The sequence below is a fragment of the Dreissena polymorpha genome, chromosome 5 (genome assembly GCF_020536995.1).
Source record: "Dreissena polymorpha isolate Duluth1 chromosome 5, UMN_Dpol_1.0, whole genome shotgun sequence".
In the NCBI taxonomy this organism is placed as follows: domain Eukaryota; kingdom Metazoa; phylum Mollusca; class Bivalvia; order Myida; family Dreissenidae; genus Dreissena; species Dreissena polymorpha.
Window position 1 is genome coordinate 10859516 of NC_068359.1, and position 18473 is coordinate 10877988.

Consider the following 18473-nt stretch of genomic DNA (forward strand, 5'->3'; position numbering starts at 1 on the left):
AAAAAAATCATGTTTATATTAGAAATTCATTTTCTTGTATTAGTAAACACGAAGCACACAACGCTGTCTTGATGCCACCTTTAATTGGATAAAACAAAGATTCATGCATAAAACCTTTCGCCAAAATAGGCATGAAACATAAGGAAAGAATGTACAAGGTTTCATTGGAGAACTATCAAATGATGAAATACGCACATAAAGACTCGTATAACTAATAACATGCACCAGCATGCACTAAGCTGGTCATTATACATACACAAACGGGCAAGAAGACAACATGAGTGTTTAATAAAACAAGTGCAACTGTGAAAATAAAGTAGTGTTGTAAAAACTAATATTTACATCAAACGCTTTGATAATTTAATAAATTAATATTATTAAAATTTATCTAATGACGTTTAAAATATGTTGAACTGCTAAAATAATTACAATAAACAAAAAGTAGTTTATATATTTTCTGCTTCCAGTCTCAAACGTTTTAAACCACAGAAACTTCTGTTTGTGAGTCGGCCAAGGTTTGATCCCTCGGGGACGCCATTAGGTTATCGTAACTCCTCGACGCCATGCTCATGTGGGACGCGGACACTGTACGTCTATCTCTGTGATCCGTATGTCCTTGATATTCCGCGTTGTTTGTCGAATCACCAATGCTTGTTCCACCAGATGGACTTCCAGTTTGATCAAATGATTTTGTATAGTCAATATCTTCATCAACAGTTTCATCAATATTACTACTCTCGATTCGATTTTCTCTTATTCGTTTCTTGTGCTTCCTACTTTTCGGCTCTCGCACCACATCTACCTGTGTGCTCGATGGACGCACCTTCTTCTTGTTCCTCCACCGTCGATATGCGCACTTGATAAGGCACCACTCGCCAATCCTGACCCTCAAGGCGATGATCGCGTAAACGAGAAGGTGAACGAGCGGCAGGAGAACGACCAAGACAATGGCGCTGATGCCGAATGTTCTGTAGATCTGGTTCCAGTCTAACACACGATAGACGAAGTCGCCCCAACGCTTCTGGTAGACCACGGAGAACAGGACGTAGACGAAGTAGACGGCCCAGGGCATGTAGAAGTGAAGCAGCTTGAAGGGTTTCGCCGAGATAAACAAATGGAGCACAACAATGGCGCCGTTAATCAGCATAAAGGCTATCGTCCCGAACTCCCATTCTGGAAAAAATGCATATTGTTTAATATGACGATAACATTAAGCATGACTGTGTGTAACTCTTCGTGGCTGAACAGTTGTCGATGCGTTTATTACATTACATGTATTTCATTTTCTACTTACCTTATGATTGTAATAAACAGTTTTAAATAAAACTTATGGAATGGCGAATACACCTTTTCAAAATCAAAACGAGCACCGATCTTACGTGTTTCAGAGATGCCCGTCCCGAGTATGCCATACGAGTCTCCAAACGCTGGAACAAAAAATAAGGCGGTTGACTTACTGATATGGAAGGGTATTTAGGTAAAAATTACATCATTCGTGGTGAATATTTACACTATGACTGATGCTTTTTCTAATATGCTTCACGACAATTCCAGCATGCTTGTTGTGTATTCGTTTATACTTGATGATTGTTGCAACATTACATCATTCATGATGCATATTTACATTATGCGTGATGTTTATTCTAACATGCTTCATGACAATTCTAACATGCTTGTTCTCTTTTCGGTTATACTTGATGATTGTTGCAACATGCTTGGTGTTTATCCAATGTGTGTGTGTTCATTATTCCAGAAACCAGTCATAATCGGCTTTGCCACTAAGCGTCATTAACAACGGCAGTTAGAAACAGGCAGTAAGCAGAATGCAACTAAGCAGAATGCAAGTTACCAAATTATGACAACAGGTGGCGCGCGTTTATTTTCCGTATGTTGAATACATTACTTTTCGGAAAAAAGCGAAAACATCCGAATCATTTTCACTAGTAAACTGAATAAGCTAAATTAGTTGCCTTTGTTATATAATCACCAATAAACTAAATACGTTTATTATTGCCATTAAGACCAGTAGGCCTACACAATAAATTGACTGCCGTGAATATTTTTGATATTTGTAAGTTGCAGTTGGCACTCAAGAAAATATACATGTATTTTATTCAGGACATAACGGGGCTGATGTGTTGGAAGTCACATCCCTAATGCAAATAATTACAGTAGACGTTATCTTCCGATGTTCATTGTATATCGACCTCATATGTATAAAGTAGCCCAGACCCCCATTGCCACAGAACTGTGCGTGTTACTTTCAGATTTCTCTAGTCTGTTTACCAGGCTATACTTACAATGTCTATAAACACATATTGATCATTTTATGTCTATATAATGTCTGTGGTATATATAGTAAAGCCTGAAAGTTACAAGTACTCGTGTCTAGTACAACTATTGTGCCCCTCGTTGAGAAAACAACTACTTCTACTATTAAAATATCATAGAACATAATTTTCAATCAATTAGGAAAAAAAAATATAAACAGGTCTGTCATAAAGGTTGACGTCGCTCTTGGTTACCAGAAAAATTCCCACGCACGGATTTCAACCGTCATTGTTTACAATCAATTAAGTGCGTAAGTTCTGGAATTGGTGTAGCGTTTTTTAAAGGTGTATGTCCAGCGCGTGTGCCGGGAGAACAGGGCTTAATGTATTTTTTTTTGTTAAGCTCTGTAATATTTATATCCATCTGTATGAACAAATGTCGGTGAACATTAATCCGGTTTTAATTTTTGAAAATATTGAGGCGTTCATTAATTATGTATCTAAAACGGAGCATTAATCCGCATTAATAAAAAAAACACCGGGCATATTGCATATTAGATCGGAGACATGAAATTATTTAGAAAGAAAGCAATAAGAGGTTCAATTCTACATGAGCAAGTCTCGCTGCGCACGATTACGCTCTTACTGCTCGTATATATTTGACTCTTATGAATCTTGGCCAGTACCTAGTGTTTTATTTTGCTTAATCTAAATTATGTCATGCACATATATGTACTTTAAGCAGCATGTCCAACAGCTCTTTCATATGTGAAAGAGATTGACACGAAATACCTACCCATCTATAATAAAGTTTATATGTGCACTTCAATGTTATAGTTTTATAGCATTTTATGTGGTGCAATATAAGTGTACTCTAGTAAATTTGAAATTATGTAATGGATTTCTTCTCAACATACATGCAGAGTTCCACATAACTTTAACAGCAAAATCTTCGTTTACACTCTATAAAAAATCCAGCCTTAAAGTCTATTATTAATTTTTGGCACATCAGCATTTAGGTTTATAGGCTAAGAAGAGCTCATGACAATTGCCGGCTTACAGCAGACTTTTTGCTATAAAAGGACCTGACAATGGAAAACGTTTGGCTTTTCGACTGTTTTAAAGATGGTCTGTTATTCATAATAACGTTAAAGAGCTGTTGATTTCATAATTGTAATGAGGGCCTAGACGAGTGTGAACTCATTGATGAAATGTTTACATTATATGCATTGATATTGAGTTTTACGCATGATCACAAATTTTGAATTCTTATTTTATTTGTCCAATGTGTAACCGTACGCACAGAATTTAAGTCTACTGTTTTTACTAAATTTAATTCATTTTTTTACGACTTTAAGTGTCTTATCTGGAGCTCTTCATACATGCATTAGTAGCATATATTGAAATATATCCATAGAGTTTCTTTGGTTATTGAAGGTAAATTACTGTACAAAATTATGGTTAATCATTAACAAAAAAAGTTACGTCTACAAACACGCGGTTAATTTGGGTTCAGTAGCAAATATCACACAAAGGGGCGCAACTTCTGCTATAACATACAATTTCCGTTATACGCCGTAAATTTCCGTAGTCGTCCGTAGCATTTCGGAACGACTGTCAATTGACATCATTGTATCACGCATGATTGTATGTTGCTTTGTGCTTGGGTGAAACTCACATCTTGCCATCGCGTTAATTTATTCAACGCATCAATATTTGATTCCATTATGCACTGCGCATATTGCACAAGTCTCTCTGCACAAACCAACATACACACACTTAGCATGCAATTTACGAACAAGAATGTTGCATACGTACACATGCATGATACCATTTAGCAGAATGTAAATAGACATTGGTCATCAGGCAAGATGTAAGCGTCATCAAGCATGAAAAGGTGTCTACATACAAATTGAAAGTACCATCAAGAATCATGACACAGTCATAAAGAAGGATGTAATTTTTACCTAAATACCTTTCCATATATTGAACTACTTGATAAATGCAGGGGCGATCCTGAGGCTATTTCAGCTATACGCACGATCGAGCAGCGAAGCTGCGAGTGTGGGGTAGGTGCGGGAGGGGGTCTCCCCCTCCTGAGGGGGAGGTTTAGGGGTGTCCCCCAAGAAAATTTTGAAAAATTCATTGCAGATGTTGCGTTTTGGTGTTATCTGTCAGCCACGTTTTGGCAATTGATTTCGTCAAATTCTTGCTTGAAAATGACCGATAAAAGGAAATATTTTATTAAACATTGTCAGCAGCAAATATACTTTCGACCATAATTTATTTGGTAAGTTTAAGTGTCAATGCTTAAAAATCAAGAAACCATATTGCGAGGGAGAATGGATCCCTAGTTGCATAGGTGTGCGAGGGTGTTCAACTCCATTGCTGGCGGGAGTATTGGGTCCTTCCCTAGAAAATGTTGGACATTTATTTGCAAAAGGTGTAATTAGGTGTTGCATTTCAGGCACATTTCGGCAGTGTTTATCTTCGAATTTTAGCCTGAAAAAAAGAGACAAAATAACTATTTTCAATAAACATTGCCAACTGCAAATGTTCCCATGTCCGTGTATTTGTTGCGACTCTGTAAAAATGTATTGCCACGCCCACGCTGTGTGTACTGTATTTGTTTAGACGAGTCGTCAAACCTGGTGCGACGTGACGCCAAAAACTAAGCCTGTCATTACTTTCTGCTGAAACTAATTTATTTTGGGGTATTTGGTAAACAGAAAATTAAATTCGTTTTCAATTATACTGTAAAAGACTCACTCTTTGAATGAAACAACAGCATACTCGCTGAGTCTGGAGCGAGCATACAAAACTTTCATTTAACTCGTAGATCTTTAAATCGACTTGCCTTAATGGAAATGTAAAGCTGTGAACATTTTCCCACTTTTCTGTCAAAAGAGCTAGCTTCTGAGCATCATCTTATGAACATGTTTCGCTGACGCTATCTATAAAACATCTGGATAGAACGGAGCGTTCGCCAACATTTTGAAAATTTGCGCCATGTAAACATAATCTGGTACCCGTGTCCGAATATTGGATCCCCTAAAATTGAAGGGCGACAACACAGTCATAAAACGAGTACAGTCTACACAGTGATTACTACCCCTCATCAATTAAAAAACTTCAAAAAAGACTTTACTTCGTATGTTTGGAGTTGAGACTGTGTTGTGTTTTGTACCCACTGTCATTTACTAAAACTGGACGTCTTGTTTGCTTGTTACATAATTATACCCCTTACCCCCATTAGCCCTCACTTTTTATTGCATTTTTCGAATTTTAAGAGTTTTCTTTTTTTAAGTTTGAAACTGAATTATACGCACGGGCGTACTGCCGTATGCCTAAGTACGCCCCTGAAATGTATGTACTAAATAACATTTGTAATAGTATTTATCTTAAACATCAAAACGAATCATAATGATATGCACGGAAAGTTAATAACAATAAAAAATGCTAATGGATGAAGTATGACAAAGCAGACACATACATAACAAATCATAAAATGATTTAAAATGATGATTTAAAATGAAAGTCACTGTTCACACGCACTTACAGAACAAAAAACCACATCAGCAAGTTTATAACATGCCATAATCTGTTTCCAATGTAATATAACCATAACGAATATTTTTTTCTTTGATACCTAATGATAAAATATGGCATTTCTGCAGTGAAATAACAGCAGTGAAAATAACACAATTGTTCTTTTCACCGATGAAAAGAACACATTTTTGGAATTCCTTCTTTGTTTTTTAGATTATCATATCAAGATGTACTTCCCTTGTTTATATCCTTGTTTATATTTTTGCTATGATCACGAGTGAAATAAAATCGATATTCCACCGAATCCAACACGTTTTATTTTAGTATTATGCTTTTTTTACCGTTTATTTACATTGTAAAAGAGCTTAACTGAAGAATTTTACTGGAATAATGACGTAATTTCGTCAACAAAATGACGTCATTTCGTCAACAAAATTGAGGCACGCCACGGGAGAAACTCCAAGAAAGGGTAACTTTTAAGCAAAAGGGAAACAGCTGTTAATTATTTTCTTGAAAAAGGGGCATAAAAGAAACAGAAAATTTGTTTATGTCAGTGAAAGATCGTTTGTTATTTCACTCGTGATCATAGAAAAATAATATTTTCTATGATCACTCGTGAAATAACTGTAACGTGTCTACCGTTCCTTCGGGATATATATATAATGGCTTTTCCTCGGGCTTTCCTTAGCCGTGTGATTTGATAAACAAATAATGTAATTTGCCTCTATACAAGCCGGTTCCGTATGCCCTGTGCGACTTGGATTGCTTTGATCACTTGGGTTGACTTGGGTCGACTTGGGTCGACTCGGGTTGACTTGGGTCGACTTGGGTCGACTTGGGTCGACTTGGGTCGACTTGGGTCGACTTGGGTCGACTTGGGTCGACTTGGGTTGGCTTAAGTTGACTTGGGTCAACTTGCACTTATACCAAAGAGTCTGCAGTGTCTCCCCTCTGCGTTACGCAAGGAAGACAATCAATGTCCCCCCTCTGCGTTTATGCAAGGAAGACAATCGGTCAGTGTTGTACAAGCGACAATCAGTAGCTCGACAGACTCAGACTGACCTACGAGACCAGACTCGTGCACCGTCTTATATCACCAACCTGTGACCCGGACAAAGGTATGAGTCTCTATTGAAGCTACCCAGCAAGCTATGGTGTAGTGCGCAAAGTTGCTTGGGTCACTTCTACTTAAAAGGCATCCAAAGTCCCAGATAATTTCAATGGTATAAGGTCTCTAATTAATGCAACGTATTTAACGTTGTGAACTGTTCGACGTTCGAACGCAGACTGCTCGCTCCCCATAAGAGCAGCGCTTTATATACTGATATATATACCACGTGACCCGCTTGCTAAAGACATCACCCTACTATTTCATGTAAACACAACCCTACCGTTTCAAACAGTAATTGTATAATACTGTGGCTATATTATGAAATACATATTGTGCATCTTAATAACCGACTTGTATTATTAAATCATCAAATTATGTACATAAAAATACAATGATCAATCCAAAATACACACGCTATTTGCGTGGAACGTACCGAATAGTCGAATGCTTGTTCGCGGGAAATGTACTTTCGTTTAGGTGTAAATAATAGGAAAGATCTCAAAGAATAATGCACCTAAAGGATAAAATACCGGCCAAATTTGTCACATAACAAACGATCTTACACTGACATGAACAAATATCCTCTATAGCTTACACATGTCTAATATACTTGTTAAGCGTTTTCATTGGCTAATTTTCGTTTGATTGACCAGTCGCATTTTGTTATTTTGCTGAAATTACGTTGCAACGTCAAATGACGTCACGAAATGTAAACAACATTCGGTATTTATCATTATGTTTGCGTACTGTAAATATCTAGCGCAATGTGGTTAATTCCGACAGTCGCCTAATTTCGACACTTTTCACAATATTTATCAGACAAGTCTTTCGTTGTAAAATGTGACGTAGTTGGTGTTGTGACGTCACCAGATTACATATATCTATCAAGCGTCTCGCTGTTTGCATGTAATTGAGTCATTTAAAATAGTTACATTGTATCACTTAGCGAATTTTTCTAGCGTTATGGGCTTCGACAAGGGAGGTTACATAATTGCCAATTACGTCCGTTCAGTATTTCGCTGTATTTCTGATATTTGTACAAGTTCTAGTATAAAATTTGTTTCACTTCTCATTGTATTTGTGTTTGAATGGCGCCAAGCCTTTTTTAATTTGTGGGGTGTCAAAATTATCCTCCGATTGTATACGATGGTGGGTAATTCCGACACTCCAAATGTTGTCAAGCATTCCCAGCGCATATTACACATGGCAAGGGAGATTCGTTAAATAGAATTACTCTTTAAATTGTTGTTTACTCAGCTTATTGAGTATTATATATACAGTACAGCGCACGCCGAACAAACATATCGTGATCCGCGGAGTCAAGGCGCAACGAGCCGATGCCGAGACAATTAGCAGTATGAAGCCTAATCAACAATCAAGACTTAATTGCTGTTTTGTTTATTATCAGCTTATTATAACTATTGTTTGAATATGCGTATATAAAATCGTTTCATTTTGTTCATAGTATACAGTTGATATCGCTACTCATTACCCGATAATCCCGTATATTCCAGTTTTAAAGCAAATTCTGGTCAATATTTACATTAAAGTGCTCAAGAAACACAAACATTCGCCATTTTTCTTAAGTATCAATTAAGTACAATTTTGCATTTGTTACTATTAAAAGATGTGATGAAATAACGTCTAATCGGGGCGTTTTTTTTCCCACTGAACACGCGTAAATCGCCTGACGTAATAATAATAATAATAACTTTATTTCATGAAGAATTTAACATTAAGAAATAATTTCTTTTTTACAATGTGGTCTTCAGTAACAAAACACAAATATATAATTTGAAACATGCATACGAACATACGAGGGAAAAAAGAAAATGAACTATACAGTTAAATGTTATAATAACTTCCTTATCAATTTCGACGACGTCGACGACGACGAAGACAACGACGACGATGATAATGATGACGATGATGATTATGATAATACAAAATATGCAAAATGTGATACAAAAATCAATCTTTCAAAAATAAATCTTTCAAATAAATCACATCAGACACATCACAACAAAGTATTAACATAGAAAAATTAACAAAGATGTTCATGTTTTTATACAACACAAAATACACCCACACTTTCCATGCGACGTTCTGTATCTCTGCATAATTTTCGCGCGCTTTTAATTGAGACAAACGATATTTTATCACTGTTTATTTTAGGCTAGAATTTGTTAATGTCGCGTTAGCATTAAAATTCTGAAGCGTGTTTCGAATTACAAATTTAATAATGCTCATTTGAGAATCGAACGAAACATTTATAGTTGTGCGTAATTAATTCAACGATAATTTGTTAAAGCGCATTACGTGCCGTATCGCTTATTAAAGGGGCCTTTTCACAGATTTTGGCATTTTTTTAACTTATTCATTAAATGCTTTATATTGATAAATGTAAACATTGGATCGTAAAAGCTCCAGTAAAAAATCAAGAAAAAAAATAAAAAAAGGAAAAGAACATTGCCCGGAGCAGGTTTCGAACCAGTGACCCCTGGAGTCCTGCCAGAGTCCTGAAGTAAAAACGCTTTAGCCTACTGAGCTATTCCGCCGAGTACACATTTTTGGCGTATTTTATACCTTATATAAGCAATCTTCGTAGTTTCACAAAATTTAACGACAAAAACAGAACTCTCCAAATTATTCAATCGTTTCGCGTTGCAACGCTTTATAATTTTTAGGTTTTAAAATCGTCAAAAGATGCATATAATGGCTATATTAGAGCATGGTTAATGTTCAGTATTACTGTTTCCTCACAAATATCATAACTAAAACGAAAACTTACGAATCTGAAACAACTTTTTTCAATTTTGTCAATTTACCAAAGCGTGAAAAGATCCCTTTAAAACGTGAAAATAATAACCACGAATGTACTTGGCGTAAATCAAGGTTTCTACGCTACACAAATGTACATGTAGGTGTATATCTTTTCACTCGATCCGTCGCGTACGTATGCGGTGGATTTATTCTGAGAAAGTACGCGAGCGCCTCGACGATACGCAGCGTGAACACACGACGCGGCCGCCGTGTACTAACAATTGCTCGTCTATACATGTATGTACTTTTTTTCTAATGTATTCATGTCAAACATGAATTGAGTTGAAATAAAAGGTTTTTGACTTGACTTGACTGATTCTGGCCGTGGCGTGACCGAGGATTATGTTGGTTTCGCGTGGGCTGTACTGTATATATTAAGCTCTTTCTATATTTGTCCAAGCCGATTATTTAAAAAAGAGCTATTTAAAGATTTTGAAATTGTATTTTTTTATTAGTATAATCCTATTTATTTAAACTCGATTGCATCGAAATCCTTCGACTTATTGAGACACTATCGAGTCCGTTTACTGGGAAGAACCAGTACTTGGTGTCAATGGAGACAATAATGAGCAAGGTCCCTGAGTAGAGAACGAACCAACGAACTCCTGATCGCTTGGCGGACACCACATCCACTAAACCACCGCAACATAATTAACACTAGACATTAAAGAGATCGTGACATTCTATTAATTGATAGATAAAATGTAAATAACTGATAAGAACAGTTGTTAAAAATTAATACAAAGACAAGTGTCGAAATTAGCAGCTAAGTGTCGAAATTAGCCGCTAACTGTCGAAATTACAATCCGCCGCGTTTAGGGGGCAGGGGATATATTTTTGACCAAATTTCGAGTTCCGAAAGGCCGCAAACAGTCAAATCCATTTCATCAAAACAAAAAGTGACACAAGAAAGCCTTTTTGTGTCAGTGTCATAGCATAGACAATGTACATTGAAAATACAACCAAAGACAAGGCTGGCTTCTTCACTTGTGAAACTATGGCTCTTGATCTTTCCCCCCACCCACCTCATTTTTAATGAAATATTGAGAACTTTGACCCATTTCATGGCATGCACAGAACATTCAAACAGAATGCAATCCTGGTTTTGGCTACATCACTAATAAATTTCATCCCTGTGCTTTGTTTATTTATCTAGAAAAGTGTCTCCCATACGTTTAGATTTTTCACAATTTACGTTCAAAGTTTTGTTCTGTTTCTGCAGCGTTTTTGAGACATTCTTTCTTCAACCTAACACAAGAAATACATCTTATAAATACCTAATTGATTTTTAAAGACCATAGGTAACCCCTACCCTAAAGATATGTAATTTTCATGGACCCCCCTTTCACTTGGACCCCCTTTCACTGATATATCCCCTGCCACCTTAGTTTAATCGCTTGAGGTTTTGAGTAATGCCGGCAACGATAATAACATTCGTTAGCAAATATTTACAAGTCAAAACGGTGTTTTTCATTAAGTTTGGGCACTTGGAGGGTAATTTCGAAATATCAGGACTAATTCAAATTTTACTCTAAAGGTATCGAAATTACCCGACTTTGCTCTTTTTAATTTGCTCATTTAAAAGCATGTGATAAAAAAGATCTGACACTCGTTGTTTGGTTTTCCTTACCCCGAATGAAGTAGAATCTATAATTGAATGTTTGGTTTTCCTTACCCCGAATGAAGTAGAAACTGAGTAGGTAGAGAATGGTGATGGTAAGTCCGGATACGGTGGAGATAGTGAAGAATACCCAGGTCACCTTCATGTACCAGCGGACCGTGTAGTACTCGCCTTGCAAAATAAAAAATAAAAAAGTATATAGTTCACAAGTTTAAGACCTGAATTTTATAAGAGAATGACAACTTGCCTACTATGTAAAAAGGATATCAACGGGAATCGATACTCTCTCCTGAAGATTTCTATGGAGTTTCAAGAACCCTGTATTTAATGCAGGCGCGCAGGAAGCTCTGGAAGATTGGGACAGAGAGTTGGGTGACCCGACAATTATTTCTTTAAGTGTCGCTGTTAAACAAGGATTTCCTTCCCCTTTTTTCGACTGTTTTGACACATAAAGGGTAGAAAGGGTCACCACCACCACCACCACCACCATCATCATCATCATCATCATCATCATCATTATCATTATCATTATTATCGTCAAAATCAGAATCAACATTGTTATGATCATCATCATTATCTTCACCGTCATCGTGCACTAATGTACTTAATAATCATACTTTGTTGATTGTCTGTGTTGCGTTCCGTTCAATATTGTTTTATTTAACATACTATTCACAGTGTATGCCAATTTGTCAATTAATTTACATGAAGAACATAAACCTCTGGCAAAATTGATTCAACAGTACTTCTTTGTAGTGATTCGTCGGCACGGTAAAATTTTCTGGTAATTATAGTTTTTCGAAAGTGAATAACTTAAAATTGCAAAACGATAAACTGGTAGAAGCAGTTTGCTTGATACACGGCTTTCTGTTGACCAAATATTAAAATTTAACCAATAAACCGACCAACCAATCGACTGGTGACTGCAGTTTACCCGGTATAAACGTTGTGTATTGGATTATAACAATATGAATGCATGCTTCCTATGCTTTTTAAAGAAACGATGCACCTACCCATTGTTTTAAAGCTGATTTTTGCTGTCCTGTTCCGCATGACTATTTCGGCTCCCCCCGTTTCACCTGTTGATGGAACAAATGAGTCGCGTTCTGAGAAAACTGGGCATTATGCATGTGCGTAAAGTGTTGTCCCAGATAAGCCTGTGCAGTCCGCACAGGCTAATAAGGGACGACACTTTCCGCTTTTATGGTATTTTTAGTTTCAAGGAAGTCCCTTCTTACCGAAATTTAAGTTTTGGCGGAAAGTGTCTTCCCTGATTAGCCTGTGTGGACTGCACAGGCTAATCTGGGATGACACTTTACGTACATACATTAAGCCCAGTTTTGTCAGAACAAGGCTCAAATAATCAGAGAGTTACGTTCTTTTGTTCTTATTCTTGTTTATTTCATACAAAACACACAGGGGTATTAAAATCATTACTCATCGTCGTTCCTTATAATTGTATATAAGTCACATATCGAGGCATAACACAACATGAAGTGACGCAAAACACATAAAAATATGAAAATTCAACTTCACAGGCAGGGTAGTAACCTCATGATAGCACCACACATCGCACAAAAGCAAAACAAGTTAACGTCATACAATTGAGGCCCCCGCATTAGAGTGGTGAATGCAAAGGATTGTGGAGGGGGGGGGGGGGATATCCAGTTTTATGGAGCATCAACACTCACACTTAAATACACGTACAAGAAATAAACATACTTTCCCTTTCTTGTAGAATGTGCCTTGCGCAGATATGGACATAGAGATTCACGACGAGGTCGATTACGTTGCTGAGGATCAAGAGGAGGTAACACCAGTTGTGGATGTACATGAGATAGTTAGCGCTAGGTTCGCCGCTGTGTTTACTCGCGGAGAGACCGTCCAATGTCAGTGCAACTATATGGAAAACTAGTTGCAGAGACAGCCATACGGGATACATCCATTTAGGACCGAACTGAAAACGAAAGTAAAATGAATTGATTTTATAAAGTTTGTGCTTGTTTTCTACCTCATGAAATGAACTTCAGACATTGCTTCTATAGCAATAAATTAGAGCTTTGTCGCATATGTGATAATTACCCCCTCGAATACATTACTTCAAAAGCATTAAATTAGAACTTTGTCGCATACGTGATAATTACCCCCTCACAACTTTTGCTCCTATGTTCAATGGTAAATGATTCAAGATTACCCCCGAACCACTTTGTCAGCCATGTTCACTGTCAATAACTCAGGATTACCCCCGCATCACTTTGTCAGCCATGTTCACTGTCAATGACTCAAGATTACCCCCGAACCACTTTGTCAGCCATGTTCACTGTCATTGACTCAAGATTACCCCCGCACCACTTTGTCAGCCATGTTCACTGTAAATGACTCAGGATTACCCCCGCACCACTTTGTCAGCTTTGTTTAAGGGTAAATTATTCAGGATTACCCCCGTACCATTTTGTCAGCTATGTTCAATGGTATATTATTCAGGATTATCCCAGTACCACTTTGTCAGCCATGTTCATTGTTAATGATTCAAGATTCCCCCCCCCCCCCCCCCCCCCCCGTAAAACTTTGTCAGCAATTTTCAAGGGTAAATAATTCAGGATTAGCCCGTACCACTTTGTCAGCTTTGTTAAAAGATAAATGACCCATGAATGCGTGGATCACTGGGAATGAAAAAAGCGTCTTACAAATTGCTTTTTTATGGAGATGACATATTTGAAACGTCAATTAATCGATTGAGAAATGTGGGAAACTTTTAAAATATAATGCGGACTAGCCGACCGACCGAGTGTCTCAACTATACACAAACGCAAGCTGTTGCGTCGTTTGCGAGGTCTATTACAATGTGTTATGAAAAGGAATTTCGTCTATCACGATACTATATAATGGAATTAATTTTAGTAATTGCTTTAAGAAATAAAACAAATTTGGTCCATTCTTGTGTTGAATGAACTGAATTTTAGTCTATGATTCGATAGAATGAGCTTGATTTAAATCTATGATACTATATAACTTGAAAGGTGTCACAGACATGCTTACTTCCCTAAACTGGCGACGCCTTGACCTCCGACATATTGACCAGCACCTGGTTATGTTTCACAATATCTTGCATAACCAGGTAGCCATTCCTATACCTGACTTCCTCAAACCAATCACTAGACCATCAAGAACCTCCCATACAAAAGCATTCCAGAACATCCAAACCACAACTGATTATCATAAGTTTTCCTTCTTTCCCATTACAATCATCCACTGGAATGCTCTACCTCCTGACATTGTCACCCTCCCTGGACCCGAGTTCAGCCTGGTTGTAAGCAAGGTTGATCATACCTCCCCATAAGCATACTTGATCTGTTTTTAACCTGTTTTAATTAAAGCACACTTTTTCTGTCGTTTTATATCTTTTTATTTCAGTCTTACTAACTTTCTTGTCGGTGACGCGCGACAGGTCTATGGCCCCAGAAGGGGTTCGACCTGCGACAGGTCTATGGCCCCAGAGGGGGTTCGACCTGCGACAGGTCTATGGCCCCAGAAGGGGTTCGACCTTACTGGCGCGACAGGTCTATGGCCCCAGAAGGGGTTCGACCTTACTGAAAGATAGATAGATATATAGGTGCTGTAGTCTATGGACTAAAATTAATTGTAGCCTTTGATACTATGGAATAAAATTAATGTATCAGTCTATGATGCTTCATAATAAACTGAATGTTGATCTATGATATTATAGAATACACGAATTTTAGTTATTGATAATATAGAATGGAATGGAATTTTCAGTCTAAGATATTATATAATAAACTGGATTTTAGTCTATGGTGTTATAGAATAAACTTAACTGAATTTTACTCTATGAAACTATTGACAGATATAAATTTCAGTAAATGAGCTATGAGCATTTGTTTAATATGTTTTTGCAAAGTTTATACTGAAAGTAATGTACCCAACAAAAAACGACGATTAATTACATTTGATTGACGGTTTCAAAATACTCACGTTGTTCGAAAGTATACAACGTACAACACTACCAAAACAACATTTCAAAGAAATGTGATTTTATTTAATCAAACACGATTTTTTTTCCAGCGTTTAACGCGTTATGTTAATAACAGAACGAAAAAGTACAATTATAATTCACTCACCGTTGATGTTACAAAATCTAACGGTCGCTTGTGATAAAGTCCAAAGTTCTTTAGTTGAAATTCTCTTTCACAATGTTGATTGATAGATTTATTTCGGCATAGGCGGCGGCATAGGCGGCATAGGAAGCATAGTAGACATACCTCTAAACACATTTTCTCGTTTTTTATTTTTCAAATTAAGTAAATCTAGCATTTGTGTTAATCATTTCCTCTACGTATATATTTTTAAACGGCCCAAAGAACAATAGTACTGGAGCGTTTCTATAATGAAAACATTCAGACATATCGTAAGTCACTTGCCATACGGTCAATAAGCAAAAACAATACCAGCTGATATCTAATGGCATGTATTGTTTGCACGTTGATCGATAATATGTTATAATATGAGTCGTGTTCTGAAAAAACTTGGCATAATGCATGTGCGTAATGTGTCGTCCCAGATAAGCCTGTGCAGTCCGCACAGGCTAATCAGGGACGACACTTTCCGCTTTTATGGTATATTTAGTTTCAAGGAAGTTCCTCCTTACCGAAAATCACGTTTAGGCGCACTGCACAGGCTAATCTGGGACGACACTTTACGAACATACATTAAGCCCAGTTTTCTCAGAACGCGACTCATATAAATGCAATCACTTCTGTTGTGTTCAATATCACCCGTCGACGTTCAAAACACGTTATGTTTTGTTTAACAATGAAGTGCACGTTACGTTTAACAATCAATTTTTATGAAATACAAAAACACTTCTTTAGTGTTAATTACTATTTGTCAACTATTAAACCATTGAAAGTTGTGGTTAACAATACACTCCACGTAATGCTTAATAAAGAATTGTCATGAAAGAAATTCAATTGCTTATGTAGTGTTCAATTTTGTTTGCAATCAAAACACTTATCATTACGTTTAACAATAAACAATTAACAATACACGGCACATCTGTATCTTACATAGCGTATATACCTTATATTTGGCCGTATGAATTTCTGAACAACTTGCAGCGGATATATGTGAAACGATACTTATTGTCTAATTTAAAATAACAGTCGTACATAAATAGTTGAGAAGGAAGGTTAGCATGTCTTGAGCATTTAACATGAAAACTTGAGCTTTAATTACAAATCTCCGCGTAGACATTTGTCTTATTCCGAGCATCGCTCATATTAAACACTACTAGACAGTTTCTGCAGGCATTTGGACTGATTTTTTGATAAACATGCAAAAAAATCAAAAGGCATCCATATTTGCTTTCTGATTGAGTTAAAGCGAGTATAAACTTTTTTTATGTCAACCTTTTTATTTTTGAAATCTTTTACTAAATCATAAATATGAACGAGGAATGTTGAATTAAAATGGTATCATAAATCAACTACTTCAAATTCAATGAAATTCAGAACTACAAAGTTTAACCAATTTATGCCTAGCGTCTAGAAAAAAGGCCTTGGCAAACAGCGTAGACCCAGATGAGACGCCGCATGATGCGGCGTCTCACCAGGGTCTGCGCTGTTTGCTTAAAGGAATTTCTGTAAGAAATATTCTAAAAATAGAAAAAAATATACATGACATACCTAATTTTGGAAATAAATTAATCCAATTTAGAAGGATGGGAGAGTCCACTAGGCATAAATGGGTTAAGCCGATACCGAAACATCTAGTCGTATTTATTGCAGAACCAAAATTGTATTTGTATGCCGTTTGAACAAATTTGCACAGGTCACTTGGAATATCGCAACAGTGCATATGGCATATGTCGTTTGGACGTGCAGACATTTTCGACTGTACAAAATGTTTTATTGTCAATAGAATAATGCTCTGATTTCGTTGATGTTCTGGACTTGTATACGATGTTTAATCGTTTAATCATCAACGTTTCATATGTGTTGGTAAAAAAGGTTCCTATGTATATAAAGAACTACGCGATTTAACCCAGTGTCTATTAAATCTCTTTCTATGCCAATCGCCATTTCACCAGTCAAAGTTACGGTATTTGGCATCGGTGACCTGATAACAAGGCATCCGTGTCCAATCTGTCTCAGGTTACACAACACGATGCCATCAGATGTCGTACTCTCAAGGAATCCAGTGTTAATGAAATCAACAAATAAAATGGCCTTGAAATCAGGACAGAGAAATCAGTTGGCTCGATATGCAATTTCGTTTAGATCTAGTTACAAAACAGATGACTAACATAGCCAACATAAGACCATCATATTGTGTCGTGACCGAATGATTGATCACGGGATCAATATAAAGTATTTTATGCATGACAAAGGTTACGATATCGACTCATTGAGGTTTTACTACAAAAATGGGCTGTCAAATATTCAACATATAAAAGCATTCAGTTGCTAAGTGCAAACGATTGGAATGTATCTGTGACAAAAGTTGTCAGTGTCCCTTTAGCGACCATGCAAACGACAAATCGTCTTTTTCATGATCAACTTGGCGCAGCGTGAATTGATGAAAATGTGCCCAAGCTTAACGCAGACCACTTTGACATGGATTGTAATCCAATAAGAATCTGTTCGATTGTGAAATGTCAACAAGTAATGCTAATTTCTGTAGAGATATTTGTGAATGGGTTTATATGTGTGCTCTATAGTAATTTTTAAATTGATTCGTCCAACCAATTCATTTATTCATTTCAATGTTCGAGTTGCATACTTATTTCAGAAAATAACTAACACTATTATCTCTAAACGCAACGCTTATTCTGCGATGTTTTTTTTCACTGATTGTAATATTATAGATAAATATAAATTTGATTTAAATATTTCATACGTGCGTTAACAATTTACTGTATAAGACTGTATAAGATGATCAAAATACTGACTCGATATTTTGTATCATGTGTGCATACCATAATTATTTAGTTCAAATGTAATTTAATAAGAAAATTCCAAAAAACTTCTACGATAACCATTGTCGATGTATATCGAAAATTATGATTAATTTATTTAGCACA

The 18473-nt window shown here is 36.6% G+C and overlaps 1 protein-coding gene across 1 annotated transcript; it reads right to left on the reverse strand.

Moving 5' to 3' along the window:
• Nucleotides 1-55: 55 nt before the first annotated feature.
• LOC127832204 (uncharacterized) lies at nucleotides 56-15620 on the reverse strand. Its single transcript, XM_052357503.1, has 6 exons — nucleotides 15514-15620; nucleotides 13097-13331; nucleotides 12388-12453; nucleotides 11429-11545; nucleotides 1380-1427; nucleotides 56-1173 (listed from the first exon to the last, which is right to left on the reverse strand). The coding sequence occupies exons 2-6, from the start codon at nucleotides 13314-13316 to the stop codon at nucleotides 479-481; spliced, it is 1146 nt and encodes a 381-aa protein (XP_052213463.1). The 5' UTR covers nucleotides 13317-13331; nucleotides 15514-15620; the 3' UTR covers nucleotides 56-478.
• Nucleotides 15621-18473: the final 2853 nt, after the last annotated feature.

Bases quoted from the DNA above. Each gene is read 5' to 3' on its own strand.
- LOC127832204 (XM_052357503.1), bottom strand. From the start codon at position 13,316: ATGTATCCCGTATGGCTGTCTCTGCAACTAGTTTTCCATATAGTTGCA. The intron at 11,546-12,387 runs GTAGGTGCATCG...TTATTTTGCAAG, and splicing joins AATCAGCTTTAAAACAATGG to GCGAGTACTACACGGTCCGC. The intron at 1,174-1,379 runs GTAAGATCGGTG...CATTTTTTCCAG, and splicing joins GACGGGCATCTCTGAAACAC to AATGGGAGTTCGGGACGATA.